Source organism: Salvelinus fontinalis, chromosome 16 (assembly GCF_029448725.1).
Source record: "Salvelinus fontinalis isolate EN_2023a chromosome 16, ASM2944872v1, whole genome shotgun sequence".
NCBI classification, from domain to species: domain Eukaryota; kingdom Metazoa; phylum Chordata; class Actinopteri; order Salmoniformes; family Salmonidae; genus Salvelinus; species Salvelinus fontinalis.
The window spans coordinates 13,006,173-13,028,268 of record NC_074680.1 but is presented as its reverse complement, the minus strand read 5'-3'; the positions used below and the strand labels follow the sequence as shown (position 1 = coordinate 13,028,268).

At 43.7% G+C, this 22,096-nt stretch overlaps 1 protein-coding gene, 1 long non-coding RNA gene and 1 other non-coding gene across 3 annotated transcripts; all 3 read left to right on the top strand.

Annotated features, from left to right (window-relative positions):
- Positions 1 to 308: 308 nt before the first annotated feature.
- kctd3 (potassium channel tetramerization domain containing 3) lies at positions 309 to 21,945 on the top strand. The gene is made up of 19 exons (XM_055864407.1): positions 309 to 778; positions 1,617 to 1,670; positions 1,915 to 1,960; positions 2,155 to 2,228; positions 2,330 to 2,388; positions 2,637 to 2,717; positions 3,001 to 3,159; positions 3,798 to 3,888; positions 4,020 to 4,104; positions 4,188 to 4,293; positions 4,370 to 4,485; positions 5,199 to 5,286; positions 5,394 to 5,510; positions 5,664 to 5,834; positions 6,195 to 6,350; positions 7,944 to 8,040; positions 17,808 to 18,001; positions 18,143 to 18,281; positions 18,405 to 21,945. The coding sequence occupies exons 1-19, from the start codon at positions 711 to 713 to the stop codon at positions 19,081 to 19,083; spliced, it is 2,580 nt and encodes an 859-aa protein (XP_055720382.1). The 5' UTR covers positions 309 to 710; the 3' UTR covers positions 19,084 to 21,945.
- On the top strand, positions 6,353 to 7,108 carry LOC129812658 (uncharacterized). The gene is made up of 2 exons (XR_008753041.1): positions 6,353 to 6,429; positions 6,625 to 7,108. It is a non-coding gene; the product is annotated as an uncharacterized LOC129812658 (long non-coding RNA).
- Positions 8,820 to 8,895, top strand: trnaa-ugc (transfer RNA alanine (anticodon UGC)). Its single transcript has one exon. It is a non-coding gene; the product is annotated as a tRNA-Ala (tRNA).
- Positions 21,946 to 22,096: the final 151 nt, after the last annotated feature.

The window sequence follows — 22,096 nt, the reverse complement described above, 5'->3', positions numbered from 1 at the left end:
ATTTCTCTTACTTGCATAATGACTTGTCTTCATTTTCTACGGATACATTTGGAAATGTAGATAGTTATAGTTTAAAATAAATAAAATAAAACACATCAATACTTGACATCTCAATATTTCAATATTTCACATGCCCATTTGACGAATGTCAACATTCGTCATTCCTCAATTGACATATGAATGATTTAGACATTTTGTTTTCAAGTAAATGCATAAAGAAGTATTATAATAGTAAAATAAAATATATTAATTCTATTCAGATAAGTGACCCAAGTGGTTCTATTGCAAAACTGGCTACGGCCTCCAGGCTGAGGAGGGCTCCAGATATGGGATGACGTAGTGACCGTAGTGGGAGAGGCAGCGGTTCCTTCGACCAGACCACATCATCGACAGTCGTCACGACACAGAAAGCAGCTCGAAGACCCTAAAATACTCGATATTACAAACTCACATGGATGCATATGAACGTGTATATCGGCTAACTTTGGTAAATTAGACTCGCCTGACCATTGCCTAAAGGCTACACACAATCATAGCCTATGAATTCGGGAACTATCGCTGCGTGGAAGTGTAACATTTTATGGAGGCTTGGAGACGTAGGGGAGCGAGGAGCAGAAGGGGGTAAACTGAAGATCGACACACCAAACTGGGAACATTGGACATATTCTGCTGGCTACGAGTGACCCACACGCACGGGACGGGGTGGAAACATGGCCGCGAATGTCAATTTAACATCTGGGATGGGAGAAATTATTCAACTGAACGTCGGTGGGACAAGGTATTACAGCGTTTAAATAGCCTCATAGTCTATAGAACTGTCAATGTGCGCTCATGGAGGACTGTATTGACAGACTCGACATGTTGCAATGGTCGTTTCTTTTTAGGCTGGCAATGGCATGCTGTCGCAGACGAGAACATGGAATTGGAGCTGCGATAAAATGCACGAAAAGCACGCAACACACGCGCTCGTATTGTCAAGGCGTGTTTACATCGTATCAACATGCAATCTTGGTGTTCCGCAGCGAATGGCCATGTTCTGTCACATAGGAAGGATATAGGCTCATATAGTTAACCATGGCTATGTCTGGAGAATGTGTAGTAGATTTCCTGTATTATTGACTGTGTTCCAGTAGCCAAAGACTCGACTGTAGACGTAACATAGTAAACTTAAATCCGGCACACTCCAATTAGTATGATATGTTACGTGTCCTATGGTGTGTATTAATTTGTGGATGTCCATCATCCATTTCGTATGTTATGAATTACAATTTGTATGATATGTTTCAAGTTGCAATTGCATTGTGTCCATGATGAGAAATCGAACACAACCTTGAGACCAGACTGCAGTAGCATTACCCAATCATGATGCATGTATCTCACAGTAAATACTTAACGTAATGTATTAAGTGTGTATGTAACATGACTCCACCTTGGACATAGGCCATATCATCACTTTTATGTATTTCTATGTATCCCTCTTTGGAGGAATACATGAAAACCCATGAGAATTCATGAACAATTGTATGTATTATTGTACATTACAATCCATTGCGTCATGATACAGTATGTCTTATATCCTCGGTCTGATCTAAGGTAAATCCTCTCCTTCCTCTCAGGTTCAGCACCTCTAGACAGACTCTCATGTGGATCCCAGACTCTTTCTTCTCAAGGTGGGGTCTACCTCCCTCTGTAATTGTTCTCTGCACATATCTGCTAAGATGTGATCTGGTGTCAGCTCTGGAAAGGTTACCTAGTTCACTTCAAGGTTGATCTCCCAAGGATTCAATCTTGATAATGTATCAAAAACAGTGTTAGGACTAGTCTGGCCCACATAAAGCCGGAATGAAAGCTGAGATGGGCTTGTTATGGGCTAACTAGAACATGAGGTTATGTGTGTGTGTGTGTGTGTTTCAGTTTGCTGAGTGGGAGAATATCAACTCTACGTGATGAAACTGGAGCTGTGAGTACATTCTTCTATGCGACAGGCAAACATATATTTCGTCAATGTTTTTTTTTGGGGGGGGGGGGGGTCTGGTGAGAGCGTTGGCCACACGTTCCACAAATACTCTCGCATGTACTCTCGTACAGTGATATTAAACTGTAACATAATGATATTTATGTATTAAGTTTCGAAATGTGCCTCTTGTCCTCCAGATATTTATTGACAGGGACCCGACAGCCTTTGCGCCCATTTTGAATTTTCTTCGAACCAAAGAGTTAGACTTACGGTAAGAACATCTGGCCCTCTACACACAGGAACAGTATCCTTTAAATATTAGCAGAGGCATATTGGTCAAGGTTATAAAGTATTGTTCTCTTCTCTTCATAGGGGGGTAAACATTAACATTCTCCGCCATGAAGCTGAGTTTTATGGGATAACGCCATTAGGTATGACCTCTTTGCACTAACCTGAGTAGTTACTGCGCTTCTACATGCTATTACATTGTTATTTAGCCATAACGTAATAGTTTGACCTTGTCTACTTCCCAAGTCGTTTTCAGTACTCTACCTACTGCATAACACTAAGCAACTGTATAAATCACATTGCATGCTGTAAAATGCTGATTTAGTGGCTTATATCAAGTTTCTACAGTGTTTCTGACTTTTTCCTCTTGTGTTGCGGTGGCTGTCTTCAGTGAGGAGGTTGCTGCTGTGTGAGGAAATAGAACGTTCGTCCTGTGGCAGTGTTCTGTTCCATGGATACCTTCCCCCTCCAGGTACTGTATTCCCAGAACTCCTCTTACCTGGAATTCTGTCCTCTGGCACAGGTGAACTACAGGACATCATTGTATTCTCCCTCCCTCCATCTCTCTTATCCCTCTATCTCTCTGTCTGCTTACAAGGGAAAGGTGAGCTCTAGTGTCGCTTTTTCTAGTGTTAGTTTTGGTCTTTGAACTTTTGGTCTTTTTGACTTCATAAAATGTGTTCGTCATGTAGAATTATAGTTATTATTTTCTTAGTTTGTCGGTTGATTGCTTGACTAATGTGTTTCTCCCACAGCTCTCCCAGCCCGTAAGTTCAGCTCTACCCCTGCAGCCTCGGGCCCTGCCCCTGAGGATCGGCCTGGTCCTACCGGAGCAGAGGGGGGGTTCCCCCATACCTGTCCCCCCCACCCCTCACTCCCCGGACCCCCTGGAGCCGAGGGACCACACAGACTGGGTGAGCAGGACGGTAGGGTAAAAAAAACAAAAAACAAGGGTTGGGGCAAGGATGTTTGTGTAATGAGGCGTGGAGTAGGGCTGGGTCTGTGGTGCTCTACTCCCCAGTCTCCTCAGAACACCGTGTGCCTGTTTAAAGACCAATCAGAGTAATCCTCAGTCCTACCGCTGGTCAGGAGATGGCGTTTGTGTGGCTGCGTTACAGCTGGAGCTAACATGACCTGATGTCGGGTAAAAAGCACCCGAGTTTAAAGTTCACACTTAACTTAGTTCTGTGTGTTAGAATCAGAGCTGGTTTGAGCTGGCGTTCAGAGAGCGTGAGAGGGCTCTCAGTGTACTACGCACAGCCAAATTATCCTATTAGTAATATTGACGTTCAAATGACATTTTGTTGACACCCTGACCCAAATACGTTCTGAATGGTCGTGTACAGACATTTTGTAATAACGTTGCATTTGTAAGCACTTTAGCGCGATCATGGTAATGTACAGAGCATGCTCAGTATACAGTAAAAAGTAGCTAACAATATGGGTAGGCGGAAATAATACAACTATCAACCATTGCGTACAGCACTGTGTGTTTCCCGGTTGTAAGGTCAAATGTTATGTTATTAGGTAAAGTGCTTTGTTATGTGTCCAGGTGCTGTGGTGGACCCTAGGAAGGTGCTTATTGTAGCTGGACATCATAACTGGATCGTAGTGGCTTATGCACACTTTGTCATCTGCTACAGGTAACACTGGCATTTGTAGTCGGATTCATCGGCTCCGAGTTGATATTATTTATAGATTGTACTCCTCATAAATCTGGAGTGTGTGTGTGTACTGACGTGTGTGTGTGTATTAACTTGTATGTATTCTTCAGGATAAAAGAGTCGTCGGGGTGGCAGCAGGTGTTTTCTAGCCCCTATCTGGACTGGTCCATCGAGAGAATCGCCCTTAACGCCAAGGTTACACTGCTATGACTGCGCATCACTAAATCATAATGTATTGTCCGAAAGGTGCTTTATCAATGAAGTTTATTGTTATACAGGTGGTGGGTGGTCCCCATGGTGATAAGGACAAGATGGTGGCAGCTGCCTCCAATAGCAACATCATCCTCTGGAGCATCCAAGACGGAGGGAGTGGCAACGAGATAGGTAGGTGTGTGTGTGTTTTGTGAAAGCGAGAGGCGTTTTGCGTCTTATTGTTTCTCTCTCCTCTCGCTCTCTCTAGGTGTGTTTAGTCTGGGTGTACCCGTAGATCATCTGTTCTTCATCGGGAACCAGCTGGTGGCCACCAGTCACACTGGGAAGGTGGGAGTCTGGAACGCTGTCACACAGCACTGGCAGGTAGGATTACATAGGGTGTGTGTGTCTAGATGAGGGAAGAGAGGGAGAGAGAGAGAGATGGGAACAGGGCTTAGAGAAGAAGAATGTTTTAAGGTTCATACATGTGTGCCGTGAACATCATTTTCTGCCTTTTTTGATGTCAGTGGTGTAAAGTACTACTTAAGTTGTTTTTTGGGGTAACTGTACTTTACTATTTATATTTTTGCCAACTTTTACTTCACTACATTCCTAAAGAACATAATGTACTTTTTGCGCCGTACATTTTCCCTGACACCCAAAAGTACTCGTTACATTTTGACAGGAAAATGGTCCCATTCACGCTACTGCCTCTGATCTGGAAGACTCATTAAACACAAATGCTTTGTTTGTAAATTATATCTGAGTGTTGGAGTGTGCCCCTGGCTATCTGTCAATCAAAATAAAATGACTTTTGATACTTAAGTATATTTAAAACCAAATACTGTTCGACTTTTACTCAGTTAGCATTTTACTGGGTGACTTTCACTTTTACTTGAGTCATTTTCTATTAAGGTATTTTAACTTTTACTCAAGTATGAAAATTGAGTACTTTTCCCACCACTGATTGATGCACAGTAGCCATGAACAGCAGAGAATTGAATCATAGTGTTGTGTGAGCCCTGCGTGACGTTGGCCGCCCGGTACACAGAGAGAGAGAGAGGTTTCATTTGAACCTTTTCTCTCCTCTCCATCAGGTGCAGGATGTAGTTCCCATCACCAGCTGTGACACGGCCGGCTCCTTTCTGCTCCTGGGCTGCAACAACGGCTCCATCTACTACATAGGTACACACACACGCTTAATTCAGGAAGTGGAATTCAATTTCCTTTGTTTACTTCCGTCATTGACTGAAATGGAATTGACCCTAAGCCTTCTTGGTTCTCTCTCTCAGACATGCAGAAGTTTCCTCTGAGGATGAAGGATAATGATCTGTTGGTGACAGAGCTGTACCACGACCCGTCTAATGACGCCATCACTGCCCTCAGTGTCTACCTCACGCCCAAGACCAGTGAGTCCAAACACACTCATGCACACACACACATACTCTCAAACACATACCTACGTGTACACACACACATCATGTATTTCCATCTTCATTGGGTTTCAGCCTTTCTGAGCAATTATCTTTTGTGAAATCTTATCTCTCTATTTCTCTCTCGAGGTGTGAGTGGTAACTGGATAGAGATAGCGTATGGAACCAGTTCTGGAGCAGTCCGGGTCATAGTTCAACACCCTGAGACAGTAGGCTCTGGACCTCAGCTCTTTCAAACCTTTACTGTCCACCGCTCCCCTGTCACTAAGATCATGCTCTCAGAGAAACACCTGGTCTCAGGTAAGAAGAGGAGGGAGGGGAGGGTTTTGGGACAAGTTTGAGCGTTGTGTAATCAGGATAAGAAAATAACAGGAATGCTAATGATCTCTATGTCAAAATATCTGTATTTTCATGGCTGTGCTTTATATACAGTACCAGTCAAAAGTTTGGACACCTACTCATTCAAGGGTTTTTCTTTATTTTTACTATTTTCTACTTTGTAGAATAATAGTGAAGACATCAAAACTATGAAATAACACATATGGAATCATGTAGTAACCAAAAATAAATAAAAACCCTGGAATGAGTACTGTAAGTGTGTCCAAACTGGTACTGTACATTGTGTGTCTCTGTCTGTCCGTCTGTGTGCGTGTCCTTTAGTGTGTGCGGACAACAACCACGTGCGGACGTGGACGGTGACACGGTTCCGAGGCATGATCTCCACGCAGCCTGGCTCCACCCCCCTTGCCTCCTTTAAGATCCTCTCATTGGAGGAGACGGAGAGCCACGGCAGCTACTCATCAGGCAACGACATCGGTGAGAGAGGGAGGGTTGGGGAGAACGAGGAAAGGAGAAATGGACATACAGTTGAAGTCGGAAGTTTACATACACTTAGGTGGGAGTCATTAAAACTCGTTTTTCAACCACTCCACAAATCTACTTTGTGCATGACACAAGTAATTTTTCCAACAATTGTTTACAGACAGATTATTTCACTTATAATTCAGTGATTCACAATTCCAGTGGGTCAGAAGTTTACATACACTAAGTTGACTGTGCCTTTAAACAGCGTGGGGGTGCTTTGCTGCAGGAGGGACTGGTGCACTTCACAATATAGATGGCATCATGAGGGAGGAAAATGATGTGGATATATTGAAGCAACATCTCAAGACATCAGTCAGGAAGTTGAAGCTTGGTCGCAAATGGGTCTTCTAAATGGACAATGACCCCAAGCATACTTCCAAAGTTGTGGCAAAATGGCTTAAGGACAACAAAGTCAAGGTATTGGAGTGGCCATCACAAAGCCCTGACCTCAATCCTATAGCAAATTTGTCGGCAGAACTGAAAAAGCATGTGCGAGCAAGGAGGCCTACAAACCTGACTCAGTTACACCAGCTCTGTCAGGAGGAGTGGACCAAAATTCACCCAACTTATTGTGGGAAGCTTGTGGAAGGCTACCCGCAACGTTTGACCCAAGTTAAACAATTTTAAGGCAATGCAACCAAATACTAATTGTGTGTATGTCAACTTCTGACCCACTGGAATGTGATGAAATAAATAAAAGCTGAAATAAATCATTCTCTCCTATTATTCTGACATTTCACATTCTTAAAATAAAGTGGTGATCCTTACTGGCCTAAGACTGGGATTTTTTACTAGGATTAAGTGTCAGGAATTGTGAAAAACTGAGTTTAAATGTATTTGGCTAAGGTGTATGTAAACCTCAACTGTGATATGGTAAATGGAAGGGATGGATAACATTTTGTTTTTATCTAGAAAGGGTCTAGAGCAGGGGTGTCAAACATAAAACCCAAGGGTGAATTAAGTAAAAATATAGAAAAAACAACCACAATATACTTTAAAATCACTAATACTAAATCCAAACTATGTAGAAATGATAATGGATCTACCTTCGTACAGTTTCTTAACTGTTTCCAGCTCGCTAATAATCACCCAAATGAAAGCTAGACAGTCGGGGGCCAGAGAAAATTCCCCAAAAGATGGTTCGAGGACAATTTTCTTCAAATTTTGACGGCGAGGAAATACAACCAATTTTCAGTGCGTCCCTCCGGACCTTGTTGAAGACTGAATGCGGCCCCTGGGACAAAATAAGTTTTACACCCCTAGTCTAAAGCCTCGTGTTCATGTGGGTCTAAAATCCCAGTAAGACTGGCGTCATCTCCGTCAATGAAGGGCTTTTTCACACTACTGAGTTGAACCGATGTGAGCCAAGCCAAGCTGTACTGAGGCCGGCCTGCCATAGTTGCTGAGACCGTGCTGAAAAGGACCATGTGAAAAGGAAATATCTGAGCCAACACAGTTTGGTTTGGGTGGGCATGGTAGTGTGAAAGGGGTATAGCAGTTGTTCTGGAGCCCAGTCTAACCAGTGTGGTCTGGTTTCCCCCTCAGGTCCGTTTGGGGAGAGAGACGACCAGCAGGTGTTCATTCAGAAGGTCATCCCCGTCACCAACAAGCTGTTTGTTCGCCTCTCCTCCACCGGGAAAAGGTGCTACGCATCAGTTATTTTCACACAACATCTACCCAAATCAAATTGTATTTGTTACATGCGCCGAATACAACGCTTACTTACGAGCCCTTAACCAACAATGCAGAGGTTTTTTTTTAAAGTAAGAAACATTTGCAAAATAAACGAAAAGAAAAATAGTAACACAAATAATAATGATTAGGCTATATACAATGGGTACTGGTACTGAATCAATGTGAAGGGGTACTGGTTCGTCGAGGTAATATGTAAATGTATGTAGGGGTAAAGTGACTATGCATAGATAATAAACAGAGAGTAGCAGCAGCGTATGTGAAGGATTATGAGTGTGTGTTGGGAGTGTGTGTGTGGTTAGAGTCCAGTGAGTGTACATCGAACCTGTGCAAACATAAATAATTATAAAATAAGGGAGTCAATGTAAATATTCCAGGTAGCCATTTTCTTAACTGTTCAGCAGTCTTATGGCTTGGGGGTAGAAGCTGTTAAGGAGTCTTTTGGTCTCAGTCTTGGCGCTCCGGTACCGCTTGCCGTGCGGTATCAGAGAGAACAGTCTATGACCTGACTTGGGTGGCTGTAGTCATTGACAATTTTTAGGGCCTTCCTCTGACACCGCCTGGTATAGAGGTCCTGGATGGCAGGAAGCTCGGCCCCAGTGATGTACTGGGCCATACGCACTGTTAACTCGAAATGACACAACGACAAGGTTCCAGTTTAACAAAGTTTACTCTACTATATGAACACACTACAAAGTAGCCATTACACTCAAGGCTAGGTCCAACAAGGGCCCCGTGTGGCTCAGTTGGTAGAGCATGGCGCTTGCAACGCCAGGGTTGTGGGTTCGATTCCCACGGGGGGCCAGTACAAAAAAAAGTATGAATGTATGTACTTGTAAGTCGCTCTGGATAAGAGCGTCTGCTAAATGACTTAAATGTTAAATGTTAAATGTAAACAACGACAAGACTTCCTGCGCATGCGCACTCTTGACTGAGTGATAGCCCCGTAATAACAGAAATATAGGGATACTTAAAACATGAACTTAACAATCTCCCCCTTTTCTTTAAAGACAAATAAAACATCAACAACATAATTAAATGTCCAAGTATTATTCAAGATCCCCATTACAAATGGGTTGTGTGACAGTTCTTATTTGTATTACTCAAGCTGCCACTTTCCATTACTGAGAGCCTGTAGGAGCGAGAGCCTGTAGGAGCACAAGACCGGATGCTCCTTTTTTATTCAGACAGTCAGCAAGCTGTTCCTTTGTGGTCTACCACAGAATCCGCTGGATTCTCTGTGCTTGAATAAGTTCCTTGATGCTGATAATCTCAAAGTATTTTCTCTGTGACAGACTTAGTTGACTTCACAGCATCAACTAATGAGTAGTTGTCAGTGACACATTTACATTTACATTTAAGTCATTTAGCAGACGCTCTTATCCAGAGCGACTTACAAATTGGTGCATTCACCTTATGACATCCAGTGGAACAGCCACTTTACAATAGTGCATCTAAATCTTTTAAGGGGGGGGGGGGGGCAGAAGGATTGCTTTATCCTATCCTAGGTATTCCTTGAAGAGGTGGGGTTTCAGGTGTCTCCGGAAGGTGGTGATTGACTCCGCTGTCCTGGCGACGTGAGGGAGTTTGTTCCACCATTGGGGTGCCAGAGCAGCGAACAGTTTTGACTGGGCTGAGCGGGAACTGTACTTCCTCAGTGGTAGGGAGGCGAGCAGGCCAGAGGTGGATGAACGCAGTGCCCTTGTTTGGGTGTAGGGCCTGATCAGAGCCTGAAGGTACTGAGGTGCCGTTCCCCTCACAGCTCCGTAGGCAAGCACCATGGTCTTGTAGCGGATGCGAGCTTCAACTGGAAGCCAGTGGAGAGAGCGGAGGAGCGGGGTGACGTGAGAGAACTTGGTAAGGTTGAACACCAGACGGGCTGCGGCGTTCTGGATGAGTTGTAGGGGTTTAATGGCACAGGCAGGGAGCCCAGCCAACAGCGAGTTGCAGTAATCCAGACGGGAGATGACAAGTGCCTGGATTAGGACCTGCGCCGCTTCCTGTGTGAGGCAGGGTCGTACTCTGCGGATGTTGTAGAGCATGAACCTACAGGAACGGGCCACCGCCTTGACACAAACTACAGGTAGGAAGTGACGTTTTGTCCCACCAGTGATAACCTAGCGAATCATCACGGAAGACAACTAGTTTCAAAGAGTCATCTTTTCCAACATGCTGAAACTTTAAAATCACTTGTTGTGATTTCAGTTTACAAACAACTTTGTTTGCCTCATGAATGGTTTGTACAGTGGCGTGTTTTGTGTTAGATGCCAAGTTGCAACCATCAAACCAGGTCTACTCTGTCTCGCAGCCCATAAAATTTGTCCCATCTTTGGCCTCAATTGACCAGCTTCAATTCCACAGAGGGGAATTCCTTTGTACGGCTCTTGAAGAATCCATGTGGATAGGTTGAAGATTCTTGATATAGCTCTCCTGTTGCATCAGTATTTTTCCATCAACTGTAATAAACTCTATGCCAACATAACAAAAATGATCATGCTCCTCACGGCCAACCTAGAAAACAGCTTTGAGGTGTGGAATCACAGTTGAAGCAAAGGTCTGTGAGCCACCCCAGATAAAGTCATCAACATGACAGGCAAGTACTCCAGTCACATTGCAGTCTTGATCAAGCCAATAGAAGACTGCAGGATCCACTTGTGACATTTTTCCACCTGTATTCAGCATTGTTGCCTTGACTTTGTTGTACCAGTAGAGTGATCCATCTGCCATTCCATACACACACTATTTTATTTTCCACAGTGTTCCTTTACTTTTAGCTTCGCGCGGAGGTCGGATGTGAATGTCCCTTGACAGCTCTGTTCCCTGCAAAAATCCAGATTTGATGTCTATGGAATTAAGTTTCCATTTTTTCTGGCAGATCACTGACATCAGCAATCTGAGTGACTCTGAGGCGCATGTCGGTGAGTCTTTTGGGAGTTCTTTAGCAGCCAGCTCCTCAAAACCTCTAGCCACTAGACGTGCTTTGGGCACTATTCCAGTTAAGGATTCTTTAAGGGTACACACCCACCTTGTTGAGACGCACTTTTGACCAATGTCTTTGACTTCCTCAAACACTCCATTTTTTTCTCCAATTACTGAGCTCATCTAGCTTAGCTGAGTCAAATGACACGTCCTTTGTTTCAAGTACATAATCATTTTGAATGTCATTCTGTTTTTCTCGATTTTCCATTGGTTCAATTCTGATATTATCTACAAGTGGCAGGTCAGCTGACCCTGTTGTACCAGAAAGTGTAGCTGGTTCAGAGTACTGCAAGTTGTATCAGTTCTTGTGTTTTGCTTTTCCTGCTCGTCCAATGACGGTTGCTGTATGTGGAATACCACTTTCTCTGTCCGTGTATTTAACAGTTTGTCCAGTTTTCAGATTGGAACAACCATGTTCTCTTAACACATGTGGCTGTTGAATGTTTTCCTCATTTGAACGCTCAACAGTATTACCTGTGGCATGGTTGAAGGTCTCTGCTCCATTTCCTGTGTTAGTTTCGGTGTCCATATCATCGGATGCGACATCTGGTAGGTTTGTGTCTGTTACTGTGTCCTTTTTGTCATTTTCATTAGGAGACTGATTCTCAGCAACAGCCCCTCTATCTTGTTGATCATTTACTTTCCGCAATCTTGAGTGATACACCCTGACAGTCATGCCTCCGTGCCTCACAAATATCACCACACCATCTTGACCAATGACTACTCCCGGTCCTTTCCACTCTTGACAGTCAACTCGTTTGTCGTACACTTTGTTTCCAGTTTCGTACTTCTCATCATCATTATTCCCTGAACTGCTGAGTAATTCTGAAGTCTGTCAACTGTATCATGTCCAAACTGTTTGTAAAGCTTTAACAATACTTTGTGTTTTTCTTTAGTGCTCATGTTCTCTGTGACTGTCAGAATCTTCATGTGCTCTGTGTCAGTCAGAATCTCATTTTTGCATGGACTCTGTGTGATGTCTTTGCCTAAAATGTTTACACAATAGTGGCCTGAGGTAGTAAGTTCAAGAGTCACTGGTTGTTTAAACATCACTGCCTGGTCATTTGTTATGTCTAGTACAGCCTCTGCCTTCTTGAGGGAAGCTTTGCTTAATAGTAAGGGGATATCTGTAGGGACCACCTCTGTTTCAATGTGACACTTAGTCTGACCAATTTTTGCTGGTATCTTAACTCTCTTGGTAGAATGGACAATTCTCCCGTCTCCAAATTTGAAAGCTCTGTTGCTTGGTGTGTCAATCATATTTTGTACTTCCTTCATATTTAGTTCACTGATATAGCTATCAAGCCATTTTGCACCACACACTGTCCGTGTACATGCAGTATCAATCACAGCAGATCCTAAGGATTCAACTATAAAAATCTCAGTATCAGAAGCAGATTCATTTGAAAACAGTGTAATGTTACACTGCTCTATCTCTGTGTTTTACATTTTCCTCTGTTAGTTTAACTTGTTCATTTTTATGAGGACAGTCTTTAACCCAATGGTAAGTGCTTTGACAAATTGCACATTTCGATCTCCTTCCATATTTGTCCAGTGGATTTGTGCCGGGAAATGGCGTCCTCTTCTGGTTGTCTTGAGAATGTGACTTGTTGGCGCCTTTTCTGTGCTGCTCGGTGTAATATGCTGCGTCACTCACTTGCATCCCATCTGTTATTGGCGCGACAGACGTCTTCTCACCAAATATTATTTTTAGTGCCGACTTCATAGATGCAAAAGTCAGCACAGTACAAGCAGTCAAAGCCAACTGTTTCTCCCTACCATCTAGACAAGCAGTGTCTAGCAACTTGAACCCTAACACTGCATCTGGGAGAACCATGTCGTACTTGCGCATTCTATTGTACCTCTGTTCGAAATCAATGATGTAGTCTGCCATTGCAACCAAAATATCTCTCGTAACACTGTCAAAGTTTGAATATGCCTCGTAGGCACGGTCTTTCTCTTCTTTGAGAAATACAGAATCCAGTGCTGTGATCAAAGTTCCCATACCGTCATCCTTGTTCAAATCCTCAACGGATATTTCCAGTGCTGTATCTCTCGCTCTTCCCTCGAGCGATAATACCACCGCAAGTGCTTGCTTTTTCACGTCCAGATTAGTAACGCGTGTCCAGATTCCCAGTTCATTTTTCCAACTTTCGTACGACCTCTTCTCGTCGAAGCGAGGTGGAACGTTGTAGTTAGAAACCATCCTCTGCTACCAATGTTAACCTGTCTAGGATCAGTGTGGCGCTAGCGGCACTCCCCCCCCCCCCCCCCCACTGAAAAACCAGTGCCGCGAAATTCAAAAAAAATATTTTTTTAAAATATTTAACTTTCACACATTAAAGTCCAATACAGCTAATGAAAGACACAGATCTTGTGAATCCAGTCAACATGTCCGATTTTTAAAATGTTTTACAGGGAAGACACAATATGTAAAGATGTACATCTATTACCTAAAAATACATTAGCATAATCCACCATCTTTTATTTGTCCACCAACACCAGTAGCCATCACCAATTCGGCTAAACTAAGATATTTATAGCCCCTAACCAACAAAAAAACTCATCAGATGACAGTCTGACAACATATTTATGGTATGGGATAGGTTTTGTTAGAAAAAAGTGCATATTTCAGGTAGATGGCATAGGTTACAATTGCACCCACCGTCACAAATGGAATAGAAAAACTACTTAGAGCAACGTGTTTACCTACTTACTAATCATCAAACATTTCGTAAAAATACACAGCATACACGAATCGAAAGACACAGATCCTGTGAATACAGACAATATTTCAGATTTTCTAAGTGTCTTACAGCGAAAACACAATAAATCGTTATATTAGCATAGCACATACCACATAGCAGCCCAGCATTGATTCTAGCCAAAGTGAGCGATAAAAGTCAACATCGCCAAAAGATATTAATTTTTTCACTAACCTTCTCAGAATTCTTCCGATGACACTCCTGTAACATCACATTACAACATGCATATACAGTTTGATCGAAAATGTTTATATTTAGCCACCAAAATCATGGTTAGACAATGTGAAATGTAGCTCAGTTGGTCAGAAAATTTCCTTGCGCCACTTAGACAGTGATCTACTCTTATACATAAATACTCATAAACGTGACTAAAAAATATAGGGTGGACAGGGATTGATAGACAATTTAATTCTTAATACAATTGCGTTATTACATTTTTTAATTTATCCTTACTTTTCAATACAGTTTGCGCCAAGCGAAGCTACGTCAAAAAACATGGCGTCCTAAGCCACTAAAATGTTTCGACAGAAACACGATTTATCATAATAAAAATGTCCTACCTTGAGCTGTTCTTCCATCAGTATCTTGGGCAAAGGATCCTTTCTTGGGAGGAATCGTCTTTTGGTGGAAAGCTGTCCTCTTGCCATGTGAAAATGCCAACTGCGTTCGGGATGAACTGAAAGCGTGCCCACCTATTCACAGCGTTAAAGAAATAAATGTCCCAAAATCGCACTAAACGGATATAAATTGCTATAAAACGCTTTAAATTAACTACCTTATGATGTTTTTAACTCCTATAACGAGTGAAAAGATGACCGGAGAAATATAACAGGCTAAACTAACGCTTGGAACAGGAGAGGGTCGGTGTCCTCCACGCGCGTTACGCAGCAAGAAAAGACTTGCTAGCTACAGGGTTTTTTCATTTGTAGTGCCTGTGAACGCGCAATCGACCCCATTGGAATCGTCATCACGTAAAGGCATCCAGGGGAAGACGTAAGAAGTGTCCGTATAGTCATAGCAAAATCAGTGCCCTTTTAACTGACTTCAGAACAGTGGCCAACATTTCTGAAATCTGAATCCATGTCAGGGAAATTGCTGTAGAATGGGCTCTGTTCCACTTAGAGACAAAATTTCAACTCCTATAGAAACTATAGACTGTTTTCTATCCAATAATAATAATAATATGCATATTGTACGATCAAGGATTTTGTGGGAAGCCGTTTAACCTCTACAGAGTACCTAACCCGGATCCGGGAGCACCCCCCCCCCCCCACACACTGATTAGCATCGCTAGCATAGCGTCACAATTAAATAGTAGCATCTAAATATCATTAAATCACAAGTCCAAGACACCCAATGAAAGACACAGATCTTGTGAATAAAACCACCATTTCAGATTCTTTAAATGTTTTACAGGGAAGACAAAATATGTAAATCTATTAGCTAAACACGTTAGCAAAAGACACCATTTTCTTACTCCAACAGTTTCTTACTCCATCAGGTGCTATCACCAATTCGGCTAAACTAAGATATTGATAGCCACAAACCAACAAACAAATTCATAAGATGACAGTCTGATAACATATTTATGGTATAGCATAGTTTTTTTTTTTTAAATGTGCATTTTTCAGGTATAAATCACAGTTCTACATTGCAGCTGCAATCTGATATAGTGCTGATGCAGCTAGAACAATTACAGAGACCAACGTTATATAACTAATTACTTGTCTTAAAACATTTCAGAAAAAATACACAGCGTACAGACATTGAAAGCCCAACATCTGGTGAATCCAAACAATATTTCAGATTTTTTAAATGTTTTATAGCGAAAACAAAATGTATCGCTAAATTAGCATAACCAGGCCAGCCAGAACCGGCTGGACGCGCCCGACCAGTTCACATGCACGACAGATATATGAAATAACATCGTAAATTGGGTCTTACTATTGCTGGTCTTTCATCAGAATGTTGATCAAGGTGTCCTTAGTCCTGATGAGTCGTTCAATCCATTCACAATGGCAACCTCCCCTCTTCATTTAGCCTGGGTACTGGTCGACTGGCACGGTCCATGTCCAAAGTTAAAAAACTCAAAGAACGGAACACGGCAAAACTCCCGAAAAAATTCTAATAATCTGATTAAACTATATTGAAAAAACATACATTACGGTGATATGGTCACATGTATCAAACAAACTTCGACACGGAGATAGTTTTCATCCGTAACGTCAGCATAACAAAAGACAATGGCACCTCTGAAAACGCGCATCTCAGAAACCGGAAGTTGTCGGTCACGCTAAAGAAATAGGTCTTATTTCACGTCAGTACAAGATAAACAAAAAATTTCTCCTCTGACGTCTTCCAGACACCCAGAGGAAGAAGAAGGAAGTGTGTTTCGGGTCATAGGTCGCGTGACCATATATAGGCAGAGCTTTGAAGCGAGCATACACATCTTGCAATCTTCTTCTGGCTCAGGGAAAGTGCTGTGAAATGACCTGTGTTTGACTCAGAGACAAAATTGGAACGGTTTTAGAAACCATAGCTTGTTTTCTATCCAATGGCATATGGTTATATGCATATAGTAACAGCAATAATTGAATAAGAGGCAGTTTAATCTGTAGAGGCAATTATGCTAATGCGAAACAGCACCCCCTGTATTCTCAAGAAGTTAAAAAAGTACCCAATTAGCATAAATAGTCTAAACAGCGCCCCCATCCCCAACAGGTTAACTCGAAATGACACAACGACAAGGTTCCAGTTTAACAAAGTTTACTCTACTATATGAACACACTACAAAGTAGCCATTACACTCAAGGCTAGGTCCAACAACGACAAGACTTCCTGCGCATGCGCACTCTTGACTGAGTGATAGCCCCGTAATAACAGGAGTATAGGGATACTTAAAACATGAACTTAACACTCTCCCCGTTTTCTTTAAAGACAAATAAAACATCAACAACATAATTAAATGTCCAAGTATTATTCAAGATCTCCATTACAAATGGGTTGTGTGACAGTTTTTATTTGTATTACTCACTGACAACTACTCATTAGTTGATGCTGTGAAGTCAACCAAGTCTGTCACAGAGAAAAGACTTTGAGATTAGCAGCATCAAGGAACTTATTCAAGCACAGAGAATCCAGCGGATTCTGTGGTAGACCACAAAGGAACAGCTTGCTGACTGTCTGACTAAAAAAAAAAAAAAAAAAAAAAAAAAAAACATTTAAAAGAGCATCCTGACTTGTTGCATCACTGCTTGGCAACTGCTTGGGATCCGACCGTAAGGCGCTACAGAGGGTAGTACTGTAGTGAATGAACAGAATTCTCACATAGGTGTTCCTTTTGTCCAGGTGGGAAAGGGCAGTGTGGAGTGCAATAGAGATTGTGTCATCAGTGGATCTGTTGGGGCGGTATGCAAATTGGAGGGGGTCATGGGATGATGGTGTTGATGTGAGCCATGACCAGCCTTTCAAAGCACTTCATGGCAACAAGCGTGAGTGCTACGGGTCGGTAGTCATTTAGACAGGTTACCTTAGCGTTCCTGGGCACAGGGACTATGGTGGTCTGCTTGAAACATGTAGGTATACAGACTGGGTCAGCGAGAGGTTGAAAATGTCAGTGAAGATAATTGCCAGTTGGTCAGCTCATGCTCTGAGTACGTGTCCTGGTAATCCGTCTGGCCCTGTGACCTGTGAATGTTGACCTGTTTAAAGGTCTTACTCACATGGGCTACGGAGAGTGTGATCACATCATTATGTTATAGCCTTGTCTGATAAACATGGTCCTTTCTGCACTTTCATCCAGCTCACAGTAAACACACTTAAATTCATCAAATATGGGCATACAACCTTTTAACCGAAGTGCTGCTAGCTTTATGCTCAAACACACTGAACTACCAGAACTGGGGTTGCTCTGTTCTAGTCTGAATGCAGTCCGTTCCGGTCTGATGTGGTCTGTCCTGGTTGTCCCTGCTAGGATCTGTGAGGTGGCGGCAGTGGATGGGACCACAATCTCGTGTTTCACGGTGAGGGAGTGCGAGGGTTCTAGCAGGATGGGTTCTAGACCAAGGAGGTACCTCTTTACTGGCCATGGCAACGGCAGCATTCAGATGTGGGACCTCACCACCGCTATGGACACCGCCAACAAGGGAGAGGAGAAGAAGACTGACGGTGAGGAGTGATAATACATTGTTTGTATAGGAACAGATGCTTCTGAGGGCATTGCACATATCCATGGCTTGTAAAGTGTCATTTTGACACTTTGTTTTCACATTTAGTTTGACACTGATAAATGATGTGTTTGATTGACAGAGGTGGGCGGACCAACAGAGGAGGAGCTGCTGCAGCTATTGGACCAGTGTGACCTCAGCACCTCCCGCTGTGCCACGCCCAACATCAGCCCCGCCCCTTCGGTGCTGCAGCACAGCCGCCTCCGAGAGTCCTGCTCCAGGTCAGTTACACACCGTAATCTGTTTCTGACTCTTCATGTTGTCAACGTTTGTCTGTGTACTTGTCTTTTTCATGGCATCTATATCTATTTATCTGATCCCCATTCTCTTTCTGTGTGTCCCAGCCTCCAGCTGCAGGCCCAGGAGCCCATCCCAGAGACGGCCACCTACGGAGCCCTGCGACCCTACAGAGAGAGCCCCCTGCTGGCCCACGCCCGCCGCACAGAGTCCTTCCACAGCTATAGAGACTTCCAGAACTTCTCCCTGGGGACAGGTCTGCTGGAGAGCCCCGGACAGGCTCCAGGACAGGGGGCAGGCCAAGGTACAGAGGCCCGAACCCGGTCACTGTGCGAGGCTGGGGGAGAGGAGGGCGAGCGGAGGGGCTCGGCCATGGAGCTCTGGGCTAGCCGAAGCGCTAACGCCGATGTCGTTGCGAATGCTTCCGTGGTCACAGGTGGCGCCACTGCCGAAGAGGGCGTTTTCATATCGCCACGGCAACCCCCCGACAGTCCTGGAGGAGACGCTTGGCGAAGGGTCCAATTGGAAGAGGAGGGGGCGGGGTTAGGATCAGTGGCGGAGGCTAGGTCTGAGGTGAGAAGGAAGGGAGGGTTTGAGGGGGCAGTATTTCTGGGCAGAAAGAGAGCACCTCCAGTCCCCCAGCTCACCTCGCTCCCCTCGGTGGGGTCTGAGGGGGGAGGCAGTGACTCCTCCTCCACTGCCTCCCCCTCCCCCACCCAGCTGGCTTCCATTTCCCCCCGGCACAGGAAGTGCAGTGAGCCGGCCAATCAGGACAGCAGCCTGTGAGTTACGGACAGCTCTGACGCAGACGCCCCTGGTGTCAGTCAGTCAACAGCTCTACGGAGAAGTTACTCCCCTATCCACTGATCTAGGACCAGCCTACCCTCCCCAAATTCTAACCTTAACCATTAGGAGTAAAACACACTAAACTGACCTTAGATCAATGTTTGGGACAACTTCATCTCACAGGCAATATTCTAGACTGCCACAGTATGACATCTCAAAAGAAGCCCGTTATTCTCAGTCAACAGAAGAAACTTGACACCTGCTGGAGGTCGCTAACTAGCCTAAGGGTGATCTTCTAGTTCCGAGCATGACTTGAACCCTTCGGATCTCTCCATCATGGCTGTAATCTGGTAGCTTCACAAGTGGTTCTCAAATGTTTGTTCCAATAGTCCACTCATGATATAAGTAGGACTTTGTGTTAGAGGCATATACTGTAGTTTATCGACTATTAACACAAAGTGCTAGATATGTTTATTTCCTCCTTGTGGTTGTCGTCACTTTCACACACACTTATAGTTGTGGGTTCACAGGATGTGAACCTCCACACAACACATAGTCATGCTGTTCAACTAGCCAGTAGCCGTGCGTGTCGTGTTTTAGACCTGCCTGAATTCTACGCTACACAGTAAGTCGCCTTATTTCTCTTTTCTTCTCCGTCGAAACAGACCCGACATCTCATGCTGAAGGTCAAAGTGACTTTGCATGGCATTCTATGTTATTCTAAATGGAAGGAATCATGCTTAGTGCCTTTTGTTAACATTAGCCATAGTCTAAATATCCACCTGTCCTTTCAGTGATGTAGAGAGGAAGTAGACCAGATGTTGAATGGAGGATATCGGTCTATAGTCTATGCAGTGTGTTGTTCTCACTGTCCAGTGACGTCACAGGTTGGATAGCTGCTATTATCGTCACTCCTGTCACCCAACAGTAGCTTTCAGATGGAGGGAGAGAAGAGAGCGAGTTGTCAGTGGGGCCCATCCTCCCGCCACCCTATCACTAGACTAGACCTGGGTCAAATACGTACAACTTGAGGTGCACTTGATTTAGCTTGTCCACTACAATGGAACCAATAGAATAGTCCCACCAAACTAAATCAAGCGCACCCATTGTTTCTGAAAGTACAGTATTTGACCCAGGTCTGTCTTATACCGAGCTGTTTAGTAAGAGATGGAATGAGACCAAGCTGAGGGTTCAACATGTACAAAGATGTAAATCTCAATAATATGCAATCTGATTATATATGGAGAATATACCTACATAGTCAATATAATATGTAACCATGCTGATGCATTTAAATGTGTGTATAACTCTGTCTACATATTTGCTGTTGTTTGTGACATCTGTCTTCTCATATAAGCTATTCATATTAATAGTATTTTATCGTACCTAAATTGCATTTGCACTCGCACTACGACGACTAAGTGATGAAGTAACATTTTATTTTGGTTGAGAACGTTCAGCCCGTTGAGTAATAATGCCTATCCCTCTCTATATCTCTGCGTGTCTAAGGCCTGGATTCATTCTGATCCGTGTTAGATCCGCCTGATTGAGCCGACACAATATGCAGCATTTACCGTGAATGCGGTCTCTGCGAACGCGGAAACATTGCCTTTAAAAGGTGCATAGCCGGCCCGAAAAGGGTCGATCGGATTAAATCTAGGCCCAAGCTATACCTCTTCTCTGGCTGTGTTTACACTTTCACCTCAGACGGATACTAAAAAGGAATAGATCTATTGATGTCGCTCGTTATAACATTTTGGATAACATGTATGTCCCAACGCATTATTATGTCGCTATGTATTAGTGCTTGCTAGTCTACATGGTATAGTACTAGCCTATTACTCACCTGTTTGCACTGAATTGCCGTTGTCTTTGAGCTGGCTAGACGTGTAGGATGGCGTCTTGGGGCTCTATTCAATGTGTAAAGCTAAAGTGTTGCGGATAGAAATATAAAAGGTCATTCCCATTTGAGCCGACATGTGCAGCGTTTACAGTGAATGCAGTCTCCGCTAACGCGGGAACATTGCCTTTAAATTTCAATCGCGCTGTAAAACTGAACTTCCACGATACGGATTGAATAGAGCCCTATAGACTGACACAGGACCTGTTTTTATAACTCTTTAGTTCAGCTTGGGTTTATCTGACAAGCAGTAGTGACACAAACCTGGTAGCCTTGTATTGTAACGTTGGGAGTAATAGGGTTGTGGGGCATGCAGGCGTTTGCTCCATCCCAGCACTCCTCCTAAGTCTTCGGCTGTAGCCTCTATCATGGGATCAACGTGTCTTATGTCTCTCTCTGTGGGTGACAGTTTGAGGAGGGAGCACCAGGTTAGTGTGGATACTCTTGTCAAAGTGTGTGTGTGTGTGTGTGTCCCAGACCAGCGTGACACACTCCGAAGCAGCGCTGGGCTCTCAGCAGTGTAACCTTCCCTTTAGAAAAGTTAGCAACTTTGTTAGCTGAAAATGGTGTTTGATAGCTGTGTGATTTATGAGCGTAATAAAGTGGTGTTGCTGCTTCTGAATGTGTGAGCTGCCAAGGGCCACACTGTCTGCTACAATCACTCTGTTTTTACTTTAGAAAGCTTTTCTTTTTTTTTTTTTTTACTTTGACAATAGCTGTGAATGTGGCTGTGAACATGCAGCTAACTATGCCCTTGTCAAAATGGCGTCCTTGAGTTGGGACACAGTCGTAACTGGCAGTTTGGTGTGTCCCTTTTTTAAAAGACAAAAAACAAAACTGACCGCTACACGGCTACAATACCGTCCCCATAGGTTTGTGTGTGAAAGCCTTCCCTGTTATAGCAGCAAAGGGGGGACCAACTCCATATTAATGCCCATTATTTTATTTTTTTTGGGGGGGGGGGGGGGGGGGGGGGGGGGGTGTTCGACGAGCGGGTGTCCACATACTTTTGGTTGTGCGCGTGCCCGTGATGTGATTTGGTTGACACGGAGGACCTAATACTAGTTGAATGGCAGGCCATAGTTACGCAGCTCCATCCCTACCGCTTGGTAG

Coding starts and splice junctions, on each gene's coding strand:
- kctd3 (XM_055864407.1), top strand. CDS start 711: ATGGCCGCGAATGTCAATTTAACATCTGGGATGGGAGAAATTATTCAA. Junction 6,351..7,943: donor CTCATCAGGCAACGACATCG/GTGAGAGAGGGA, acceptor TTTCCCCCTCAG/GTCCGTTTGGGGAGAGAGAC. Junction 18,282..18,404: donor CTCCGAGAGTCCTGCTCCAG/GTCAGTTACACA, acceptor TGTGTGTCCCAG/CCTCCAGCTGCAGGCCCAGG.